Below are 23,433 nucleotides of genomic sequence, written 5' to 3'. Positions count from 1 at the left end.
AGTAAAGGCTGCAGGTTCTGTCACCCCTGCCATCTGGGGCCGAGCGGCGTGGAACGCGGCCACCCTGCCGGGATATAGGGGTGACCGACCGTCGGCACGGGTGAGCCGTGCCAGCCCACTCAGGTTCCCTTGGTTACTCTGCCTGGACCTCCATGCACCGCCTAAATCGCCTTTGAGAGAAAGCCCTTGCGGAGCCTCGTCACAGGCCTCTGGACACGTCTCCCTTCTCTCCCCTTTAGGCTTTCTTCAGAAATCAGAATTTACAGTACGTTGGGCATTCGGTGCAAGAAGCAAAAGTAGGTCGTAGGAGCAAGTGAGGACTTGGGCTTTCAGTGGTTTGGTTCCAGGGAAAGACGAAGGAGCTGACATGCGTATCTATCCTCAGGGATTTTCAGGCCTGAAAGGAGAAAACTCGCGCATTTGTATCTTTTATGTGCCCTGCACGGAGCTGATACCTTTAATCCTCCATCAGTAAGGGGAAGTGATTTCCCCCATCTTACGGATGGAGAAAACCAAGGCTCAGAGATGAGCGGTGATTTGCCCTCAGTCAAGAAGATGGAAAAAGCGACCGTGGTCCTGAGGCCAGCGGCCCTACTGCCATGGAGCTGGGCCCAGGCGAGCTGTCACTCAGCCCCGAGGGCTCTGTCCCCCACCCCCCCCACACACCCCCCCCCCCCCCCCGCCATGGGTAAAGGTTGGTGCCTGGAACGACATGCTCAGAGAGAAGCCAAGGCCACATTTCAAAACCAGAAACAAAACTGGATCCAAATTATAAATTTGAATAAATATAGAAAAGCAGATCCAAGACTAAAGAAACAATAGGAAAAGCAGATCCCTCCATTACCCCGGGACGCGTCCCTTGTATTTCAGCCAGGAGTTGGGCAGGAGAAGAGGAGAGAAGCCAGCGACAAATCAGTGGCAGAGCCGGACCCGACTTTATGCAGTTTGCAATGGAACGTATATAATCCATCCAGCCGGGGATACAGGTCGGTGCTGCTCTGAAACCCTTCCCGTCTACATGCACGGAAAATACACACAGTGGTGCAGGGCCCTTTCCCTTCCTGAAGGATAGCCCTGCCCTTCAGCTGTTTGGCCCTCTCCCTGCTGGGAGCCCTGAGCCAGCCAGGGACCGAGCCCCAGCCCCTTACGACTGGCCCCTGGGCCACGCTCAGGGTCTGCACGAGAAGTGAGGAGGAGGGGCTCCGATACAGAGCAAACCAGGAGGCTCCATCACCAGCTTCATCTTGATTTTGTGTTTTGCTCTTCCCTTTGGAACCGGATTCCCAAATATAGTCTGAGTCTGAATTGGCAGATGTTGGGTTTGTCCTTTATGAGAGGACCAAAATTAGTCTGTCATTTGGCACTTAAATAAAGCAGCCGAACTGCCTTTGTACCAACTTTGCAACAAGGAGGACTGAAGTTGGGGCATTTTGTCTGGTAAGGAAACTTCCTTGGAAGCTTCAGCAGCACCTCCAAAGCCAAAAGCTGAGGGAGGAGAAAGAGAGAGACAGAGAGAGAGAGAGAGAGAACACGGAGTCCAGAGGGACGTGCCTTCCTCGTGGCTAGACCTGCTCGTCCATGAGTTACGGTCAGTTGCGTTCCACGTGGTTTAAATACCTCCCAAAATTGGAAGAGAGAATCAATACTCCACGGAAATAGCAGTCAGCGAAAACAGCAGCGGTGACTCGGTTTTGGGGAGGAAAAGAACAATCTGTCCAGAGTGCCTGGAGCTGGGTGAGCAGAGGGGCTCCCCAGGGGCAGCAGAAAGATGTTATAATCAATTACCACATCATAACACTGATGTATGATAATTACGGAGTGTTTCTCCTGAGATAGTGCGGCGTTTGGCTGGGATACAGTTCTTTCATGGTCCACTGCCTGATTAATATGCAAATAATAGGCTGATTGCATGATGCATGCAGAAAATGAGTTCGCTGATAACGTGAGCACCGAAGCGGGAAGATGATAAATTACTTTTACTGACTGTCCTACATTAAGTACCCTTTCTCAACAATTTCATCACAAATTAAGTAAAGCAGTATGGAGAGATTAGGAGGATGTGTAAAATAACGGACCTTAATAGCTTTTCTAATACCATCGTGTACGACGAGACGTTACTGGTTCTGCTTGGCACGGCCCGGTGCCCGTGTGGGGCCAGACCCATTCACCCACCTGCGTGCTGTTGGAAAGCCGGGTCCCGGCCCACCACACTGTCACATTTGGCGCCTGCCATCGGCCCTGGATCCTCTGAGGAACATTCCGTCACAGCCCAAACATCATTACCCACATGCCAGGCTGCCTGGCAGTGTTACTGAGCAGGGACAGGCTGCTCTCGGGGCAGGCGCTTAGCACCTCTGCACTATGGATGCTTCGAAGCCTGCTGTCCACCATGTGCCTGGGGACAGGAGGGTTTCTGAGCTGCAGGCCTAGAAGGCGCAGAAATAAACCAATATCCAAAACCACCTCCAACTCTCAGAAATCTGGGAAAACTAATTCCACCCTCGGAACAGCAGTGTGACCGGTCTGCCGGAGAATATGAATATTGGTGAAGGATGGACAGGTTTGCCCAAAGCCAGAAACGGAACCCTGGAGAAAAAGCGAGGACGCGGGCACACACACTCACACGCGCTCAGAGTGATTAATCTTTGATTACAGCAAAGCAATTTAACTAGAGGGTTTGTTTTTTCCCATCTCAGTAATATATATTTAGACTGTTTGTATGACATACATTTTCTCTTAATGCACAGGGACGCATTGATAAGTGTTCATACACACAGCTGGTTCGGTAATAAGGTTATTGAAGGTAATTTGAAAGCATTATTTCTAAATCAGTATAGATCTGCAGAAAAGCTGGAAGCCGGGAGATCACCGAGCTCCGAAGCAGGGCCAACCGTGTCGCCCAGTGCAAACTTTCGCCAGACCGGGTTCACTGCAAAAGGCGAATCGTGATTTAAGAAGGGTTTTTAATTTTGAACTGAATTAAATGAACGCTGAATTCCCAAACTCTGCTTTTGATGTGCGTGTTTCCTCAAGAGCTTGTACAACGTGCACCACAAATACGAGGATCCCTGGGAGAGGGCAGACAGTGCCATGAATTTTCCGCCGAGCCCGCCCTGGCTCTGCCATAGCTGGGTCAGCCCAGGGTTGCTGAGAACGTCTCTCCCCCGTGTGCTTCCCCAGTGTGGGGAGAAAAGAGAGTGAAAAACAGTCTGGAGAATGAGGCAGGCACAGGACGGTGTCGGACGGGAGGAGCCGAACATCCGCGGGTCTCTGGGTGACCGCGAGGCAGCGGTCACAGAGGCTAGCATCTCCCGCACCTGCGTGTGCAGCGACCGTCTGCCTCCCATCTCCTCCCACCGCAGGTGGACCGCCACCACCAGACCCAAGAACTCAGGGCCACCTCCAGTGAAATGCACCCAACCTTGAACTCAGCCTCATCTCCCCAGGACTGCTCCTTTCGGTGAACAGCAAGCCTGTAACCCTGGTCATCTGAGCCAAACCCTGGCAGCCCTTCTCGGTCCTTCTCTCCCTCTTACGCACCCTCCCAGACACACAGTCGAGTGTGTGCGCACAGATGCACACGTGCACACACACACACAGTTTCTGTTTCCTAAGTGTCTCGCAGAATTTTTTTCTTTCCATTCCCTCAGTCCCCACCCTGGCCCAAGCCTCAGAGCCATCGTCCCAGATGGCACTTCCGGCTGGGACACTCCCTTCCCTGCTTCACGCCCTTCCCTAGGGTCCCACCTTCTTAGTGTGTGACCCGGCCCCCATCTCCTCTCCACCCGGGCCTTGGCATACCGCGGCCTCTCCTCCACACCCACCCAGCCTCAGTTTCGGGGTCACGGTGCCCCCAAGCGTCCCCATCCCACCCTCGTCTCAGGGTCTTTGTGACCGTGACTTGCTTAATGAAGTCTTCCTGGCTCACGACCGTGCCCCCGTCCCCTAGCACCCTGCCTGGCACTTAGAGGGCCCCCTCATTGAATGGAAAGCCCAGGCCCTCTCTTCAAGTGGCCTAGAAGTCAAGTTTGGGGAGATAAGCTCTACATGGCTCAAGTTAAATAACCTTGCTTTTATTTTATTTTAGTTGTTTTAGTTTTCTCAGTTAACAAGTAAAGGATTTGGGCTTTAATGTCACTGTAAGAGTTCCTTAGGCAGGCATTAGAAATGTTCTGTTCACACACCCAGCTCAGTACCCGCTGCGTGCTGGGGCTGCTGTCTTTTCCTACCCTCGCTTCTATCCTGGCCAGCGCGACCCAGTAGGATCCGGGTTTGTGGGAGAGAAAACACGGATGTTCCCTATTACAGAAGAAACCAGGACCGACGGAGACACTTTCCTTTCCTGGGTCCTCCCAGGGAGGACAGCAGAGGGTCCTCCCCAGGGGTTCCTGCCCCAAACCTTCCTCCGGTTACTCCTTTCTGCCATTGGAAAAAAAACAAATGATTTGGCAGGTTTGCTGGGAGTTTCGGCGATATAAGGCAAGGTTGGCTTGGAGCCGAAGCGTGTTGCCAGCCCAAGGAGGGGACGTTTTGTGCTGATGCTCGATGCCACCACCTGTTTGGGAATGGACCTTCCTGTGGGTGGGGGAGACCCTCGGGAATGGGGTCTGGGGAGGGCCCTTTACTTACTCCCCTAGGGTATCAGACGCAGGCCTCGACCCTCAGAAAGAAGGCTGTTTTGTAGCATGGATGTGGTTAGTGTGTGGTTAGATTACTTCCGGTTCTTTCTCGGTAGAAAACGTCCAGGGACGTGGTAGGACGCGTGTGGAAAGCTCTGACATCTATTCGAGTATCCATGTATTTGGTTTCAAGCCCGTGCTAATCCATCAAAAGGCTGCTCATACTCAAAAACAAACAACTCCACGTTTTCTGCTGGCCTGGAGAAGTCGGCGGTAGTCCTGAGGGGCCATGAGCGTCTGCTGTCAGCCCCAGAGGCAGGGTTCGGGGCTGAGGAGCCCGTCTACACCGCCCCCTGCCGCTGGGACAGGGCGTGGCGTTGGGGACATCCTAAGAGGTGTGGTGCAGGCCTGGTCGATTTCTGGCTAAACACCGGAGGGCAAATGAGCCTTGCTGTTCAGAGGGGTGGTGCGACTCTCGGAGGAAAGTGAGGAGTCCCCACGCTTCGGCTCGGGTGCAGTGGCTCCGTCACACAACCCACATCCGAACTCCACTGAGAAGTGTTGCAGACCAGTGGTCACGCTGTTGTGGCCTTGGAAGCTGTCGGCACCATCAGCCGGGAGGGCCTGCAGCCGGGCAGGGTCCTTCCAGGCCACCAGAGCTCCCGCTGGACCCAGGGTGCCAGCACCGGGCACTCCAGAACCTTCTGCACGTCCTCGCCCCACTGTGCGGCCGCAGCTGCCGAGGTGCTGTCCCCCCGTGGCTCCGTCTTCCACTCTCTGCCTCTCCCCTACACCCCCCTTGTATCTTCTCCTTGATTCCCTCTTGCTCACATTTCCACGTGCCGGACCACAACCACGCTGCACCCCGGCTCCGTTTGGCCAACCACTACCCCCCCCCCATCTTCTCCCTCCGCTCTCCCATCTTTCCATACTTGTCTGTCTTTGTAGTCACTTGGAATTTCCTGGCTTGGCAGGGGCTCAAAGCCTAAACTATGGACATAATGAAAAGTAGTGCATCAGACCGGCCACCAGTTAAATAATGTTTGGGTTCTTGTCAGAATGTCACAGAGTACCCTGTCATTTTGTTTCAGCAACTTGTCCTTCTGAATGCACAGTTCGCCTTATGGCATGCCAGCAGTAAAAATGTCACTTACAATAATTACTTTTTGGTGAAAATGCTTGCTGACTTCCTACCTTCAAGCTGTTTTTTACACAGTGGGGAGATAATAAGAAACGACTTTATCCTGACTGCTCAAATGAACACTAAATGGAATTTGGGTTATTATTACTGCAGATAGAGGGCTGGGTATGGAAATTTAAACAGTGGATCGGATAAACTGCAGAGAGATTTGTCTCTGGAAATCATGGCGGGCGAGGATTTTCAGTTGGCTTGTATGGGAAACTTAAGGCAGCTGTTGTTTGCCTGCTGTTTTTGGAATATAATATTTTTCATAATCCTTTTATAGTTCCTGAATGCCTCGTGTGTTTCATAGGGGCTCGCGTCACTGTCTCTGCTTTCTGTATCTTTCTTGTAATCTTACAAGCTACTCTTGTGTAAGATTCGAAGCCTTGCAAAAAAGAAAAAAAAAACAAAAACCCTAATCCACATGGATCACTTTTTAATGTAACACCTTACTATTGCTGTCAAAATTGGATACGTGAACTCTGTGGCTGGGCTTTTCAAATATGCAGACGACCCATTTCCAATTGTCCCCGCCCTCCTGGCTATAGATGCCTTGAAAGCAAGATGGGTGTCTGATTCTCACTTATCCCCAGTGCCAGCGGAGTGCATGACACAGAGTGGGTGCTTTCAGAATGCGCGAGCGAGCGAGCGAGCAAATGAATGAATGAATGAATGAATGAATGAATGAAAGCATGCCTATGCTTATACTTCCGTAATTGCCAGACAAAGGACAGTGGAAATGTGGAGAGTTTCTACTCTCAATCTGGTTCAGATCCTTCTCCATCCAACGTGGTCTGGACAACTCATGTTGCCAGTCTGAGCCTCAGTTTCCCTACCTGGAGTTGCAGGATTTATATTCCCATCGCGGGGCCATCAGGAGAATTTGATGCAGCCGGGCGTAAACGCCCTTCTCTCGCTGCTAATTACGTTTTGGTTCCCTTCCCTCACCCCAGTAGTGGGTTGGCTTTTTGGCCCTGACCGCCATGTTTCTGAGACTCGCGCATGTTGACACGGATCGCAGAGCAACTGTGTCCTGGAAGGCAGGCCCGGTTCTTCTGCCACGAAAGGACACACAGGTGCAGGCATGGCCCCACTATATAGGTGGCCTATTATGAATACAGACTGGTTCCCAGCTGTGTCGCTGAACGTGACGTCTTAGATCTGTGAAAAGAGGAACATGGATGTCCCTTCTGGTCCTTTCGAGGAGTGCAGTCGGGCATTCTCGTGAGCCTTAGCCCAGAGCCTGGCACACAGGGAGTGCATGAGACATGATGTTAGCTTCAGTGGTAGCTGCTCTTACAAATGATGGTAACATAAGCCTTCTTAATATGGTCTCACTCCCACCCCACCCCACCCCAAGGTGCTCCTGCTGTTAAGGCACTCACCAGAGTGAATAGCACTCTGTCCAGGTACCCAGACCCCACCGTGGAAAGCACCCCTGTTTCTTCCCTCTTCCTCCATCCACTCCCCATATCATCCCCTCCATCTGTCTTGAACCTAGATATTTCTCCCCACCCCACTGCCTGTCTGCTTTGCGGGCCAGCACCCGCTCTCCCCCTACAGCACTGCAGCCTCCACAAGACCCCAGGCCCCAGCCTCACTGCTCGCAAGTTCATTCTCCCCCCCTGAAGCAATAGGGAGCTGAATTGGTTTCTTATTTTTTGACATTAGGCCTGTGATATTTAAAATCCCAGAATAACGCAGTAAGCACCCATGTTCCAACACCCAACTTTACCCTTACCATTTGGCCACCATCCAATCCTTTATTTGTAAGAGAAACAAAACCTCAAAGATAGAGTTGAATCCCTCTCCCTAATCTCATTGGTCCTTGAAGGCCACCCCTCCTGGATTTGCTGTTTATCGTTCCTGTGCATGATTTTATTTATTTTATTCCTTAAATTTTTTTAATGTTTATTCATCTTTGAGAGGCAGAGACAGAGCATGCTCGGGGAAGGTGGGGGCAGAGAGAGAGGGAGATACAGAATCTGAAGCGGGCTCTGAGCTGTCAGCACAGAGCCTGATGCGGGGCTCGAACCTACGAGTAGTGAGATCATGACCCTGAACTGAAGTCGGACGCTCAACCGGCTGAGCCGCCCAAGTGCCCCAGTTTCCATGCATGATTTTAAATCCTCGCCTCTACGTATCTACATAGCCATGCAAAACGTAAAGTACGTATGGGCCCTCAACGTACACAAACGTTACGCTCTGTTTCATTCTGTCCCTTGCTTTGTGGGCTCCCCCAGCATACTCCGGGTGCCGGTATGTGTGGCCCCAGCCCTGACGTCCTCGCCGCTGATTACATAGCACGCAGTATGTTGTATCAACAAGCCACAATCTGGAGACCCGGTCTCCCAGCGACGGACCCTGTTCCCAGTCTTGTGTTCTTCCACATGAGGCCTCAATACACATCCTAGTGGCCGCTCTGAGTCCCCAGAAGAGAAGCACCGCTGGGGTGAAGGGTAGGCCCACTTTCTAACAGACCTTGCCCTGGCTCCCAAGTGCGTGAGGGTTACAGCAGACATCGGGGCCCGTTCAAAGCCCCTGCACCGGCCAGCCTCAGGGGGCCTCTCTTTGCTTCATATTCTTGCTACACGACATTTCACTCGTGCCTCAGCCCACCAGACGTCCGGAGTAGCCTACACCTCCCTTGCCACTCCTGCCTCTCGCGACTCACCTGGCTAACTCCTGCTCGTGCCTGAAGCGCACCTGAGGCATCCCCCTCCCGGGGGATCTCTCTGATCCTCATGCCACATCAGTGTCCCCTGCCTGCCCACTGCCCCCTGTCCTACCTCAGAACCCCCACTGCCCTTTAGGTACTTCTGTCAGATGGCCGTCTCCCCACTAGGCATGAGCCCCAAGGGGGCAGGACCACCTCTGACCAGGCGACCACCATATGCCCAGTGGCCTGACTCAGCAGATTATGGAGCGGGTGAAAGAATGAAGGGAATGACATCTCATTCTTTCCAGAACTTTGTCCTCAGCAAGTTGGTGCCAAAGTGTAATTTACATACAGCAGAATTCACTCTTGGCTCATGGAAGTGTCCCGTGAGTTCTGGCAATCAAGACACAGAAGAATCCCATCATCCCCGCCCCTCCCCCAGAATTCCCTGGGACCCCTTTGTAGTCTAGTCCTGCCTGCCACCCTGATCTGCTTTATGCCCCTACAGTCCTACCTTTGCCAGAATGTTATCTCCATGGTATCCACCAGGAACTGTGGAAGAAACAGCAGTAATCAGGAGGAGATTTATACTGAATGTAGGTTCCCTTTATATAAACAAATGTATTTCAATACAATTTAATAATTGCTTTTATTTTTTTTTCCTAAAGCTTTTATTTCTAAGTAATCTCTATACCCAGTGTGGGGCTTGAACTCAAAATTCCAAGATGAAGAGTCACGCGCTCTTCCAAAGGAGCCAGCCCGATCGATGCCCCTAATAACTGCTTTGAAAAGAAAAAAAAAAAAAAACATCCAACTTGGGTTTTGTTTCTTAGCACCAACCATGTGCCAGGTTCATTCCTCACTACAACGCTGTCTGCATTTTCCAGATGAGGAAACCAGGATGTTCCAAGAAGTTGAGAATCCCACTCATGTTAAAACAGCTGGCTAACAGAGGTAGCCCTACCCCCAAGTTCGTATCTTAATGCCAAACCCAGGACTCCTCCTTTTTTTGTTTTCTAAATTACTTGTAATTACGTGGAGTGGAAGAAAGCCTTATTCCTTCAAAAAAGTATTGGTTTAGGGGTGCCTGGGTGGCTCAGTCGGTGAAGCATCCGACTTCGGCTCAGGTCATGATCTCCTGGTTTGTGGGCTCGAGCCCCGATTCGGGCCCTGTGCTGACAGCCTAGAGCCCAGAGCTGCTTCAGATTCTGTATCTCCCTCTCTCTTTGCCCCTCCCCTGTTCATGCTCTGTCTCTCTCTCTCTCTCTCTGTCTCAAAAAAAAAAAGTATTGTTTTAGTCAGAGGCCTCCATTTGGTGATTTGGGGGAAAACAAACAAAAAAAGTACTATCCTTTTCTGTTGACAACGTTTCTTATTCTGTCAAGATGATCAAGGACAGGCAACCACCTGTCCTTCCTGCACCCAGGGGCCGGGCCACCTTGCCAGGGGCTCTAGAGCCTGTCTCTGGTGCTCCCACCAAAACGGGCTTGGTTCTGGTTAATTAGCCGCTGTGGTGCCGGTCCGGCCGCTGGAGCGTAGGGCTTCCTGAAAACAGCTTTCTAAAGAAACGACTCCCTTTCCAACGTGATGCTCTCTGCGTGAGGATTTGTGGCGTCTCCCACGGGGCCATTTGCCATTGTATCTGTCCGTGCCTAGCCAAACACGTGGGCCCAGTCTGCTTTCCGTGACCCGAGAGCGCAGTGGCGTGTGTGTGCCCGTGTCGGTGCGTGAATCGTCGTCCCCCGGAAAGAGCACTCCGCTTCGAGTTGTCAGTTGCAGTTTCGACACAGAGTGGAGATCCAATGCAAACCCGCCCAGCGGCACTTTCCCGGTACATTTCCAGGCCCAGCGTTGGGGGGGGGTTGATGTTGAAGGCCTTGCCTTTGTCTGCAGCCATGGTTGGGAGCGCAGAGGGACGCCAGTCACGTGCGGCCAGTGCCTCTGTTCGGTTCTCTCAGGGCTTCTGCGTGGCAAAAATCCACACGAGTACTGGCCGGGAACGCCTGCGAGAAAGAAACGCACCGCCTTCCGGGGATTCGGGAGCTCGGTCTCGGCCGGCACCAGACAAAACAGGGGAAGCACCAGGCGGTGGCACCGTGCAGTTTGTTAGCCAGGCAGCCATGCTTTTGACCTTGCTGTGGGTTACAGGACACAAACCTGAGAAGGAATCTGTTTATCATGTGGGGATTCATGCCATCCTTGACAGTCTGCAGTGAGCAAGATGGATGGTCTGCCACATCGGTCCCTCGCATGGGTGAATCGGGGCAAATTTACAGTACAATTTCTTTGCTGCTTCAGAAACAAAAATAACATTTGCTGGGTTTTATATCCAGTTGTACGATGACCCGGAGGTGAGCAGAGAGAAGAAATCCGATTTGTAGGATTCATATTGCCTTCAAGATTTATACGGATCATTTCTGCTGTTTACGTCTAGCTCTTTTACATCTTCTACAAACCAGCGGGTTGTTTTTTGTTTGTTTTTTTTTTTTTTTAAACCAGAATTTCCAGGTTGAGGACACGGGTTTATGTGATGGTGGAACCCTGGTCCTGTTTAGGATGATAAACAGGTTCACTGGTTGAATTGAAGTTGTTTCATTTGGGATTTTTTCTAGGTATTTACACAAAACATCCCTTGTATTCAGAATACATCTCCCATCTTGTTGAGTTCAGAATAGGTCGTTATCCTGCGTCTGATCCAGGTTGCTATCTTGGATGTGACATGTCCAGCAAAGGACACTCCACTTCTATGGCCAATTGAAATTCAGTCACTACTCCATGTCACATTTTGTCTAATCAGGTAGCGAGTGTTTTGGGGGCCACCCAGGTGCTCTGATGTCCCATGAGGGGCCTGCTTCCTGAGACTTATCTCTCTGAGGCCATACAGCCCAAGTGACAGGACCTGGCCTGGCCCCTCACACGTGGCACATGGGCTCTTGCTATGTGCCAGGCTTGATGGGAGGCGGCAAGAGGGAGCCTGTCCCAAGACACCAAGCCATCAGCTGACTTTACCTCGAATAGGACCTTAGCGCTATCTCACTCTGCGTTTTCCTCCCGGACACAGCCTTTCTGTGTATTTGGTAATTAGGAAATGGCCAAAGCCTTCATTCCAGACATCCTAGGACTCCGATGGAGGCTGGGTTTCACGGGTGGCACGGGCTGGCGCTCCCTACTGGGCACCCGGACCAGGACAGAAGGGAGAGCATGGAGACCTGACTGCCACTCTGGCCCCATCTCTCCCGGTGCCAGCGTGTGTGACAGAGCTTGGCCTTCAGAAGCACGTCCTGGGGTTTGACAGGGAGCAGAGTGAGTGCTTCTCTTCTGTCGGTCCCCTCCAGGCTGGGTGCTGTGGAGCCCTCTGGGATCACAGCAAGAACCCACAGGGAGTCCCAGGACTCAGCACGGTGGGGGGGGGGGGGGGGGGGGGGGCCTGGGGCCAGCGGCCGCGGCCTTAGGTCTCCTCTTCTGGGGCCTTCCTAACCACACGTCGTGGGCCGCCCTCATTTAAAATAATCCACCCGTTCATTTTGTTCTGAAAATTAGGGACAGAATATAAGATGCAGATTATAATTTAGCCGAGGGACTTCTGAATTCTGGGATCACGGGGTCCCGCCGGAAGACGTCACGACCGTGATGGCCCATGGTTAATACGACAGCAGTTTCGCAACAGGATGCCCTTGTCTTAAGCCTTCAGATCCCTTTTGTTCAAACCTCTAGTTTTTCTTCTGTTGCGGTTTTCAGGGTTCTTGTTTGTTTGTTTGTTTTTTCATTTTTTAATGCAGAAGATGAAGTTTCTCTCAGGCCATAGACCCAGTGGCTCGCCATGCTGTCTTCTTACACAGGCGTTGAATGTGTTTCCTGGGTGAGGAAAGTAATGCTCATAGTGAAAGAGGGCTATTTTCAGCCTCAGATTTTCGTGTCCTTTCATTACAGAAAGCACTCCCAAGACCTCTGCCAGCTGCAGCCCTGCGCCCGAGTCGCCGATGAGCTCTAGCGAATCAGTGAAGAGTTTGACTGAACTGGTCCAACAGCCCTGTCCCCCCATTGAGACGAATAAGGACGGCAAGCCTCCGGAGCCCAGCGACCCGCCCGCCTCAGACTCCCAGCCCGCCACGCCACTGCCTCTCTCGGGACACTCGGCCCTCAGCATTCAAGAGCTGGTGGCCATGTCTCCCGAGCTGGACACCTACGGCATAACCAAGAGAGTCAAGGAGGTGCTGACAGACAACAACCTCGGTAGGTGCCCTCCCCGGCTGCCACGTTGGGGGCGGCGGGTGGCTTCCTGGTGGTTTCTGGAAGAATGGGTGCAGGGACCAGCCAGTGAGTTTAAACGTTTGTAAGCCATCGCTAAGGACATAAAACACCCTCCAGTTGTGAATACCAGGGCTCCCGAGGGCGGTCGGTCCCAGCCTGCTCCCTCCCCGGCGCGCCCACCGGGACGTCTCAGCCAACGCCCGTGCGCCCTGACCAGGGCATGCCCGGTGCAACTCCCCGGTCCTCACGGGCGCTGCCGGGCGGAAGCAGCATCCGGATGGCATGCTTGAAGAATCCACAGACAGGGTTCACGTCTCAGCTCTTCCTCTTACTGTGTCTGTGATCCTGAGCAAGCCACTCTCAGAGCCTCCCCTGTAAATCTGGGACGGCAATGCCCGACGGGGGCTTATGAGCAGAAGCCATTGCTTCGCACCGCGCCTGGCAGCTAATAGTCTATTACTGTCCTCCCCGCTGCTCCAGGAAGCCGGCTCCCTTCCCCAGGCCCTCCACTGGGAGGCAGTAGCCTCGGTGGAACTGAGTTCACCACCCCTCTCACTGGGGCTCAGCCCCAGACCCAGGCCATTTTGCTTCGTGCGTGCGCCACCCGAGGCAGCTCTGTCTGAAGCCTCTGGGGCACACGGGCGGTGGCTTTGTCTGTCGGAATACTAAGAGTGTTTGGTCATTTTAAACTTCCGTGCCCCCATGGTACAGCATTGACCAGATGGGATTCTCCTGGTCGTAGACACCCAGAGAATGGAAACAGCCTGTCCCCAAACACGCTGTCCTTACTTCCCGGGCGTAAAGGTCAACGGAAGGAACAGTGTTGCGTGCGGTGCGTGTTGAGACAACCCCGAAGAGCGGCTGGAATTTGCAGAGGGGCCCTACGTGTCTGTTTCTCCCAGGGGATAGCACAAGAAGGAAGGAGCAGTGAAGTCCGGGGAAGTTTGTGTGGTGGAGGGGTTAGGTGGCCAGCTTGCCTGGTTGAGGTTCTCTACCCCACCGCTTGTGCAAACCAGAACAAGGGAAGAAGCGGTGTCAGCTGGGAACGTTTTTAACGAAGTTAATTCACAGAAATGAAATGGCTGTGAAGCCCCATATGTTCATCAATGATCGAAATACGCAGGGATTCCTAGACCTGGGTCCTCCCCTACCTTACAGTCCCATCAGGAGTCCAGAGAAGCAGGCCCGATATCTTATTGCCGCCCACCCCCTCACAGGAAGTGTCGTTTTCTGTAAATGTGGGCAAGCGGCTGAAGACAACTCTGCCGTTAGCCCACTGCTAAGTTGCAAGGTCGCAGTCGTGAGATCACGAGCGTGAAAGTCTCCACCTTGGCCTTCCCGTCCGTGTCTCCATCCTTGCTGGAGTTTCAGCCGGTGTTGGGCATGCACCACCAATGCCGTGTGATGCGTAAATCAGTGCTCTCAGGGGTGAAACTTCTCCAGAGAGATGACCGCCTCCTCTTAGAGCAGGAACTTCCAGAAGAGCTCCAGAGCAGCGCCACCGTGGAGCTGAGAAGCCAGCACAGTGGTAGCTCTAGCCGGTCCTAGCTTCTCCGAGGAAGAGCCCATCTCCCCTGCTGGGGGTCTCTGAGTGGGCACTGAGGGGGCCAAATTACCGCTGAATTATGCAGCTGTCACACCCAGGCATCCTCAACCTCTGGCTTGAGATCTTGAGACGTTCGGGGGTCAGTCTCTTGAGATCATAAGCAGAGTATGTGCGTGCACACATTTTATCGGGAGAGGGTAGGTAGCGTCCCTCGGGTTCTCAAGTGGGTCTGTGACCCAAAAATGATTGAGAGCCACCGCTGCGAAAGCTCTAGAAGCAATACAGATTTCCAAGAATAATCCCCCCTGCCATACAACTGGGTGGGTCAAGCAAGTAGTAACTAGCCGTGTATACATATATCACTTTCCTGACCATCCCAAGCTCCTTGGAATGTAAATGAGATTCATTTGCCAGATGAGAATTAGATAGAATTTATTTAAAACTACCACAGCAAAAATCTGGTGAGGACTTAGGACGCTTATAGGCCCTGTGAGTTTGAAATGCAGGGAACCACAGGTTTACGAAATCGGTACATGTATCCCTAAGTGAAAATGATGGAAACAAAAAATAATCATATCTCAAATCCAGTGCTTTCCAGGCTGTAAACTTCCACTTGAAGGGCTGCTCTTTTTTCTTAACGTTTATTTGTGAGAGAAAGAGGGTGCATGCATGCGAGTAGGGGAGGGGCAGAGACAGAGGGACACAGAGGATCCAAAGCCGGCTCTGTGCTGACAGCACAGAGCCCGAGGCGGGGCTGGAACTCCCGAACTGTGAGATCACGACCTGAACTGAAGTCAGACGCTTAATTCACTGAGCCCCCCGGGAGCCCCTGAAGCCCCGCTTTTTTACAAGGAGGTACTCCACCGTTGCTCACACCTGCCCTGGGAGCACAGGGGGTGGTGTTTCCCTCTCGGAGACGGGAACCCATGAGCCTGTCATCCGCGGTCACCCTGCCGCTCGGGGACCCAGGTGTCGTGTTCCCTACTCTGTGTGGTACCCAGCGCCGGCCTGTCTGATCCCAGTCTCCATTTCCGCCTAATAAGTCCTGTTAGTCACGTTCCGAACCCATCTGGTCATTCAGGTTGTGCCGCATTCTCATTTGCGCCTTCAAAAGTGCCGGCCCCTCTTCACCCGAGGCTGAATGGCTCTCAGAGAAGAGAAATTTTCTCTTGAAGCCTCTGACGAACCCAGCAGCCCTGGTGTCGCTGTGCTCTCCAGAGCAGAATTCCCTCTGATCGGCCTGGGGAGCGGGCTGCCCACCACGGCCTCGGAGAAAAGGCTTCGAGGAAGGGGTTGCGATCGCCTTTGAGCTCCAGTCAGCGGAGGCAGCTGAGACTGCGGGAATAGACTTTAGAATTGGAAATGGCCTGCTTTTCAGAAAAACAGCGCTAAAGGGCTCTTTCTCCTTCTCTTTCCTGCTGTGACCTTGGGTCAAGTGGCCTGTTTTCTCAGCAAGACCGAATAACCTTGCTAATCGTGAAAGGAGCCAGACAGCCCTGTGGTTTGAGGTTGTATAAGAGAGGGCTTCCCGTGTGCTATTAACCTCCTGAGCTTGGGTGAGGGATTAACCACCTCTGATAAGCGCTGCCGGTGTCATCCAGGCCTCGGTGCCTCCAGAGCCTGAAGGCTTTTTTGCGAGAGACGTCGTTGTGTGCCAGCAGCACGCGGGAGTGATACTGTCTCCATCACCAGTGGAGTTCGTCACAAGTCTGGCTGAAGAGCTCTTTCTAACAAGTGCTCGCTCCGAGGCAGGACCCAGCTGACCAGACTCTGGGTCTTTCAACCCGTGCCTGAATTTAACCTTGTCCTTCCAGATCCCTGGGTCTCTGTAGTGACGTCTCTCTCCGTTCCGTTTTCTCGCCAGGTCAGCGCTTATTTGGGGAGACCATCTTGGGGCTCACCCAAGGCTCCGTCTCCGACCTCCTTGCTCGCCCAAAACCCTGGCACAAGCTCAGTCTGAAGGGACGGGAGCCCTTCGTCCGGATGCAGCTATGGCTGAATGACCCCAACAACGTGGAGAAGTTGATGGACATGAAACGGATGGAAAAGAAAGGTAAGCCCCGGCGCCTGCCCCGGCTCATTGCTTTCTCGTGTACAGACGCGCCGTCGCTTCTAAAGCCTTCGCACAGAGCAGCGAAGGGCACTGATCTGTGGCCGAAGGGCCCTCAGGCAGGGCTGGGAGGGGGGCGGGGGAGGGGGTCTCTTCTGACAATTATCAATGGAGGAGTACCTAAGAGGACTGGGAAGGTTTGTGACTTTTCTACCCAGCCGACTGAACCCAAATACATTTTAGTATCGAGGGGGGCACTCTGAGAGTTCCTCATGGTCGCCCTGGCGGTCAGCATAGCCCTTTTCTTGTTTCAGGCCACCAAGAAGCGAGCGTCACAGCACTCGGTGGTGGCCCATTTGTTTCTTGTCTTTGCCTTGCTGGGCGCCTGGGGAGCTCTGTCTCTTGCATGTGGACCACCAGCCAGGGCCTTCCGTCTCCCGTCTTATCGGAGAGCTCATTTATAAACACGTTTGTAGATAAGGAAACCCGCGTTCAGAGAAGCCAGGTGCCTCCGTTAAGGTCACCCCGCCTGGTCACCGGAAGAGCACATTCCAGCCAGAACAGATCCCTCTTGCTGTTACTTTATGGGCTGTGGGGCTGCGTGGGATTAGCCTCCTTGAGGGCCAAGCGTGGCTGTTCTTTCTGTGCGCATCTGGAGCCCTCTCGGATGCTGATCGGCATTCTTCCCGCACCCCGGAGGCCACAACACGGGAGAAATCCCAAAGCAGGGGCACCTTGGTGGTGGCAAGGAATGTCTTCTCTGTCTCCTGGTCTGTACTGGTACCTGCTGCTCCTCCCTGCGGAGGGCACGGTGGCCTGAGCTCACGGAGTGGTCGAACCCGAGTCCCTCAGATGTGGGAACGAGGCACCACCCACCCACGTGGCTGAGGCATGCGTGTCTGAGCCGGGGGCCAGGCACCAAGCCCAGGCTTGCGTCCCGAGTTCACCAAGGGAGTCTGCTGTTCGCCGCCGGCCTAGTGGCACTGTTGTCACCCAGCCAGGGCTGGAGCTCCAGGAGGAAGCAGGCACCTCTGACGTCTCTTCCCAGAGCTCTGTGGGGTCAGGCCTTGTCTAAAGACGGAGACTTGGGTCCTGAGGCTCCTGTTTGGCGCGGTGCCCAAACTTGACTCAGTCCACACAGCTCTGTCTAGCGTAGGCATATTATCCAGGAGAGATGAGGCCCTCGCGTTACGAGACTTGTCTGTTTTCAACCGCTGGCCTAATAAGTAGGGAGCCGGCACCTGCACTCACGGGCCATCAGGCTCTGAAGCTGGTGCTCTCAGATGTGTGTTGTGCGGCCTTCTGTCCAGAATCAGCCACACTGGGGCCCTGTGCCCAGGCAGCAGCCTTCCACCCCACCCAGGGCCCTCCAATGGACCCTGGCCTGCCTCCCGGTGTGTAGGCCACGGCTCTGACATAGGCCACAACCCTTTGGGCAGCTGCACATGATGTGACGCCTGGTGCCTCATCACCCCCAAAAGTTTTTTTAACATTTCCCCCTTGGGGAAATTTCAAATAAAGACGTAGAATGGCATCGTGAACCCCATATATCCATCACCGAGTTGCGACGCTTATCAGTGCTCACCCAAGCAATGTTAGAGCTCTCTGCGTTGTCAAGGGGCGGGGCCTGCCACCTTGAGCTCCTTGAGCTCCCCTGTGCTGGGGAACCCCCTCCCTGTGGCCGGCCCTCCGAGGCCACCTCCTGCACAGCCTCCCGTCGCTGCAGGTGTCAGGAGGGGGACAGCCCTGGTTCTACCACCCTGGCGTGCTTCTCCTAGGCCACTAGGAAAGGACCCTTGCCCCCACAGGTAGATCTCTGGGGGGCGGCACAGGCCTCCTTCTTTCGCACGGGCTCTGGGCGCCATCTTGTGTTACAAAGGAGTTACTGTTTCAGCCAGGCCTAGGCCCCTCCCCACGTCCCAAGTTCCCTAAAAGCGGCTGTGGCCCCACTGTCTTCTCCCTCTAGGAGGGATGCTCACTGGAGGAGCCTTCACCACAGTGGGTGACCCCAAGCACAGCACTTCCCTGGGATTTCTGCCGATTACCGGCCGTCCACCCAGTGGGAGCGGCCGGCAGACCAGGCTCATTTCTTTCTGGCCACTGACAGTATGATTTTCGTTTTCTTTGGGGGAAGATTTGCCTTCTCAGCTGTGTCCTAGGTCAGTCATAAAATGGCAAGTTAGTTAAGTAACTCCTTAGTCTAAGTTTCTGCATCTGTAGAAAGGGGATGGTAATATGACCTCCTTCAGGTTTGTGAGCATTAGAAAGAATGTACAGAACTTAACCACCAGCACATCTAAGTGCTCCGTATGTCACAGTTTTTAAAATGAGTTGGGTTCCTCTAAAGCAGATGAAGGTCCATCATGCTCCCAGGCTGGACTCTATGAAAAAGTGAGCACCGGGTGATCCAGACTATGGGGTTCACACGTGCGTCATGCTTCCCTCTCTTCCAGAAAGACTTTGCTGCTTCTCCCGTTAGCTCGAATCTTTTATTGCTCTTTTTCCTTCTTCATAAACTTTTGTCTCCATCCTGGTCTGCCTTCTTGCTTTCCGTCCCTTCACGAGACGGCCCTTGAACCAACCTGTCCACACAGCCACCAGCCCCTAGACGTGCACCCGTACAGCGTGGGCTAGCTCATCGGTATCTCTTCCTGGTGGCTACAGATGGACCCTGACAATCCAGTCTTCTCCTGCAACATTTTTTTGAGACCTGAACATCAGTGCCGCTGAAGGGTGTGCTCCCGAGCTGCGGGGCCGGGGCACTGGCCACCATCAGGCAGCTCGAGGCAAGCAGCACTGCCCAGCACGGACTTGGGTCAGACCTCAGTCCTGTCACTTACCAGGTGTGTGACCTGAAGCCCAGCATTTCGCTTCTCTAGGCCTCGGTTTCTTCCCCCGTACGCAGGGGCGGCAATGACCCCTCTCCCACCGCATACGTGGGAGGATCCCGTCCCAGATGTTGGCCACTCCCCTCCTCCTATTCAATAATATTACCTCCCATCTTCCATCAGTTTTAAGAAGTTTTCAAAGATTTGCAGACTCTATTCCAACCAAGCTAATCCACTAGAAAGATCACTATGGAGGACTTATTGGCTCAAGCCCGAATGGTTTTTAACTTGAAGCATAGCTGGGGACAGGTGATGCATAAGGACAGACGGGGCAGATGAAGCCCCAACAGCACAGAGAGAACAGAGAACTTGAATCTGGAGGCGCGTCCCCTTTACTTCACTGCTGCCCACTGCTCCCCCCTGTAGTCCTTCCACAGTAAAAATCCATATCAAGGGCACAAGGACCCTGTTTGTCCCCAAAAGCAAGGGCAAGGGCAAGTCCCCCAGGGCAGGTGCATGTTCCCTGAAGCGCCGAGCCCCCTCCAGCCGCCCCCCCCCCCCCGCACTACTGGACTTTTTCTCAAGACCGTGGCCCCTGGATTCCTGCCTTCCTCCGTACCCTCGTCCCACCTCATTCAGGGGTGTTTTAAGACCCTCAGACCCCGTCCAGGGCCAGGCCTCAAGTTCTTTGATCTCCTTAACCCTGGGCTTTTCCCCAAGTCTTGCTGTCACCCACGACTACTCTACTTCTCAGAGACTAAATTCAGGCACCCCACTCACTGACCACATTCTGCTGTCCTTCTGTCTTTCCAGGTCTCTCATGTTTCATGGCTCATTCTGCCTCCAGGCCCGCCAATCCCTGTTCCCACCCTTGTCCCCATCATTTTGCTACCTGGTGCCCTTACCTCCTCCTGCCATTGTCCCAGACACAGCCATCTCTCTCCCGCCTTCCCATTCCCCGTCCCCCTGCAGATCCCAACCTCGGGTTCGTGCTCTGCCTGTTTTCTCCACCGCTCTCCTCTACCCCTCCAAGACTCCTTCCTTTCCCATCACTTCAGATCATCACTCCTGCCTTCCTACTTCAGCAGGAAAATGCCAGCCACCAGCCTTCCCCGCCACAGCCCCTATGAGCTCGTCTGTACCTCCAGCCCTCCCCGCCTGTCCTGTTCAGACGCCATCCTGGTGCACCTGCAACGATCATCTCTCTCACCTGTACCGCCAGCTCTCACCCCTCAGCGTGGAAACACGATCAGCTCGCTCTCAGCTTCAGATCCACCCTCGGCCCTTCTAGAAACTATCCTGTCTCTCGCTGTTCTTTTACATTCAGGCGTCTTAAAATAGCAACTCGTGCTCACTGCCGTCACCTCCTCACCTCCCATTCGGTACTCGGCCTACAGCCACCTGGATTCTTCTGCTCCCACAGCCCTGCTCTGCCTGCTTCCCCCAGTCTCTGGTTATCTCCTAAAGCCAGAGGGTCTCCGGGGTCCTTGTCAGACTCACTGCAGCACTGACACTGTAGATCTCATCCTCTCTCCCACCATTGTCTCCTGGTTTTCCTCCCATCTCTGGATCCCTCGTGGCTGCTTCTTCGTGGGGGCGCTCTCTGCCTGTGGATGTCCCAGGGTTCCGTTCCCAGCCCCCGTCTTTCTCACCGACGGCACGGACCGCAACCACAGTTTGTGTTCTTGTGGTCCAAAATCCCTCTCTCTGGCCCAGCCGTTCTTCTAGGCTTCGTACCTACCTGTCTCACTGCCCACAGGCCATCTCCAGGTGGGCAACCCAGAGACCCCTCCGACTCCACAGTTCCAAGACGAGCCACCGTCTTCTCCCTTCTTCCGTGGCGCCCAACCCAGAGACACGAGCACCCTCCTCACTTCCCAGCCTGGGACCGGGGGCTCCTCCGCCCTCCTCAGCCCCTCCTGCGTCAGTCCGCCCCCCCCCCCCCGCCCCCACCGTCCTGTCAGCTCTGGCCCTTACCATCTCCACACCCTCTGGACTTTTCTCCAGCCCCACCGCCACTGCCCCAGTTCAGATCTTTTTCATTCTTACCTCCTAACGGAGCACCTTCCTGCCAGCCCTGCCATCCGCTCCATCCTCCAAACTGCAGCCAGAACAGCCTTTCCAAAACGCATGCAGCTGATCAGACCATTCCCGACGAAAACCTTTTCGTTCCTTCCCTCTGCCTCTGAGGTAAAGTCCAAACTTCCAGCCTACCCCGGCGCCGCCCGTCTCTCCGGCTCCTCCCTCCCCCTCCACACCCCACGCGCACGCGGGCACACGCACGCTCACACACATACACGCTCTGGAATTGTGCTGTCTCGTGCCCTTGTGCCCTCTTTTTTACACCTGCCGGTCCCACTTTCCAGGACAGCCTCCTACCCCCTCCTACCTCATCCTCTCTTTTTCTGGTTAATCACCCTTGGCCTTCAAGATCCAGCTTAAACGCCGCCGTCTCTCCTGGGAAGCCTCCCTTGACCCCTCCCCGGGCTGAGCTGGGTACCTCCCTCCCTTGGTATCTCCCTCACCGCGCTTCCCCCGGGGTCGCCGGTACGCTTCCCCGCGTCCCCCGCTGAGCCGCCAGGCAGGGCCAGCCGGCGACGTCGTGTGCCCACAGAGCAGGCGCTTGGCGAACGTGGGCTGGGTTTCAGAACGGTTCTGGCCCAGGGGTTCCGAGACGCTCTTGGAAGAGCAGGGCCGAACGGCCGGCTGCCACGACGTACACACGAGTGTGAGCCGGCAGCGCCCCGTGGCGCTCTTGGGGGTCAGGGGCCCGGGCTCATCTCCCGGCTGGGCCTGCACCCCAATCCGCCTTCTCTCCCTCCCTCAGCCTACATGAAGCGGCGGCACAGCTCGGTCAGCGACAGCCAGCCCTGCGAGCCCCCCTCCGTTGGCATCGACTACAGCCAGGGCGCCAGCCCGCAGCCCCAGCACCAGCTGAAGAAACCCCGCGTGGTGCTGGCTCCTGAAGAGAAAGAAGCTCTGAAGCGAGCGTATCAGCAAAAGCCATACCCGTCACCAAAAACCATCGAGGAACTCGCCACCCAGCTCAACTTGAAAACCAGCACCGTCATCAACTGGTTCCACAATTACAGGTACGTCCCGGCTTGGTCCGGCCCCCGGCGCCGTCAGTCCGGGCTCCGAGAGAGCAGTGCGCCGTCGGCCCTTGGGAGGCGGCCCGTCTGTCCCGCAGGGAAGGGCCACGAACGGCGCAGCAGGCTGACGTTCTGGGGACTTGGCCCTGGCGGGCTGGGGACTGAAAGCCTGGTGCTGGGTCGGTTAGTTTGGCTTTTTATGTTTCGTTGGAGGTTTTAGCTCCCAAGGTGGAGGATCACGTCATTAGGGACAATCCGCGTCTGTCTGCCGTGCCAGGAAAACGAGATCACTTAGTGAGGGAGCGCGCAGGCGGCCGAGGTTCCATAGCAGCGAGCGTGTCTCAGTGCAGACCCAAAGGTTCTTTTACAGCATTGTCTTCCAAATCAGCCTGATTTGTTTCGAAATGAACTAAATCCAGTCAAATTAATGAGACTTATTGAGCACCTCCCAGATCTCCAGACACTGAGCCAAGTATTTATTTTGAGAGAGAGAGAGTGCACGAGGAGGGGAGAGGCACAGAGAGAGAGAGAGGAGAGAGAATCCCAAGCAAGCTGCACGTCGTCATTGCAGAGCCCGGCATGGGGCTCCATCCCACGAACCAGAAGATCAAGCCCTGAGCCGAAATCGAGTGGAACGCTTAACCGACTGAGCCACTCAGGTGCCCCTTACCTGCATTTTACAGATGAAAGACATAAAACTCACTCAGACTAAATACCTGAGCTAGGCGTGTCAGCTTAGGGCCTAGTGCTCTCCCGTAGAATGAAGCCGACTGGGGTAAAATGTTTGGATTAGGTCATGACACCCACATACAATGAATTGTCGATCGTAGCTGCAACCAAGACTTCCTGCCGCTAGAAACCGGGACTTCCCGGTGGCCTGATGGAAATCCCTGCTTGTTTAATGCCCTGAAGTGACTGTCTCAAACTGCTGGTTGTCATCAGAACATCATTTTCTCTAGGGCCCAACAAAACTGAGTCGGGGGCTCCTGGTTCCACCCAGGGGACAAGCACACGCAGGTGGCCAGTGCGGGCAGAGCCCTCATGGTTACTCACCTGAGACAGGTGTCGGGCAACAGAGTATATCCCAGGCAGCCGGGGACCACAGGGACTGGTGTCTCGGACTGGGCCCTGCCTTACCTGTTAGGTTCTGCTGCAGCTTCCCAAGCCGCCCTGGTAACCACCCCCCCTCCCACCAGGTGCTAAAC

At 54.3% G+C, this 23,433-nt stretch overlaps 1 protein-coding gene across 9 annotated transcripts in view; it reads left to right on the top strand.

Annotated features, from left to right (window-relative positions):
- The window catches only part of CUX1 (cut like homeobox 1), a 375,851-nt gene that overhangs the window by 320,934 nt on the left and 31,484 nt on the right, over window positions 1-23,433 (top strand). For 5 of the 9 annotated variants that reach the window (XM_053213808.1, XM_053213805.1, XM_053213804.1 and 2 more), the window contains 3 exons: window positions 12,392-12,694; window positions 16,123-16,311; window positions 21,964-22,228. The exons of the other annotated variants lie outside the window; for them this stretch is intronic. In XM_053213808.1, the coding sequence (XP_053069783.1) occupies window positions 12,392-12,694; window positions 16,123-16,311; window positions 21,964-22,228 (757 nt within the window). The remainder of the gene's footprint in view (window positions 1-12,391; window positions 12,695-16,122; window positions 16,312-21,963; window positions 22,229-23,433) is intronic. 9 annotated transcript variants of the gene reach the window in all.

Source organism: Acinonyx jubatus, chromosome E3 (assembly GCF_027475565.1).
Source record: "Acinonyx jubatus isolate Ajub_Pintada_27869175 chromosome E3, VMU_Ajub_asm_v1.0, whole genome shotgun sequence".
In the NCBI taxonomy this organism is placed as follows: domain Eukaryota; kingdom Metazoa; phylum Chordata; class Mammalia; order Carnivora; family Felidae; genus Acinonyx; species Acinonyx jubatus.
The sequence above is the reverse complement of the archived record's forward strand: the minus strand, read 5'-3'. Positions and strand labels throughout refer to the sequence as shown.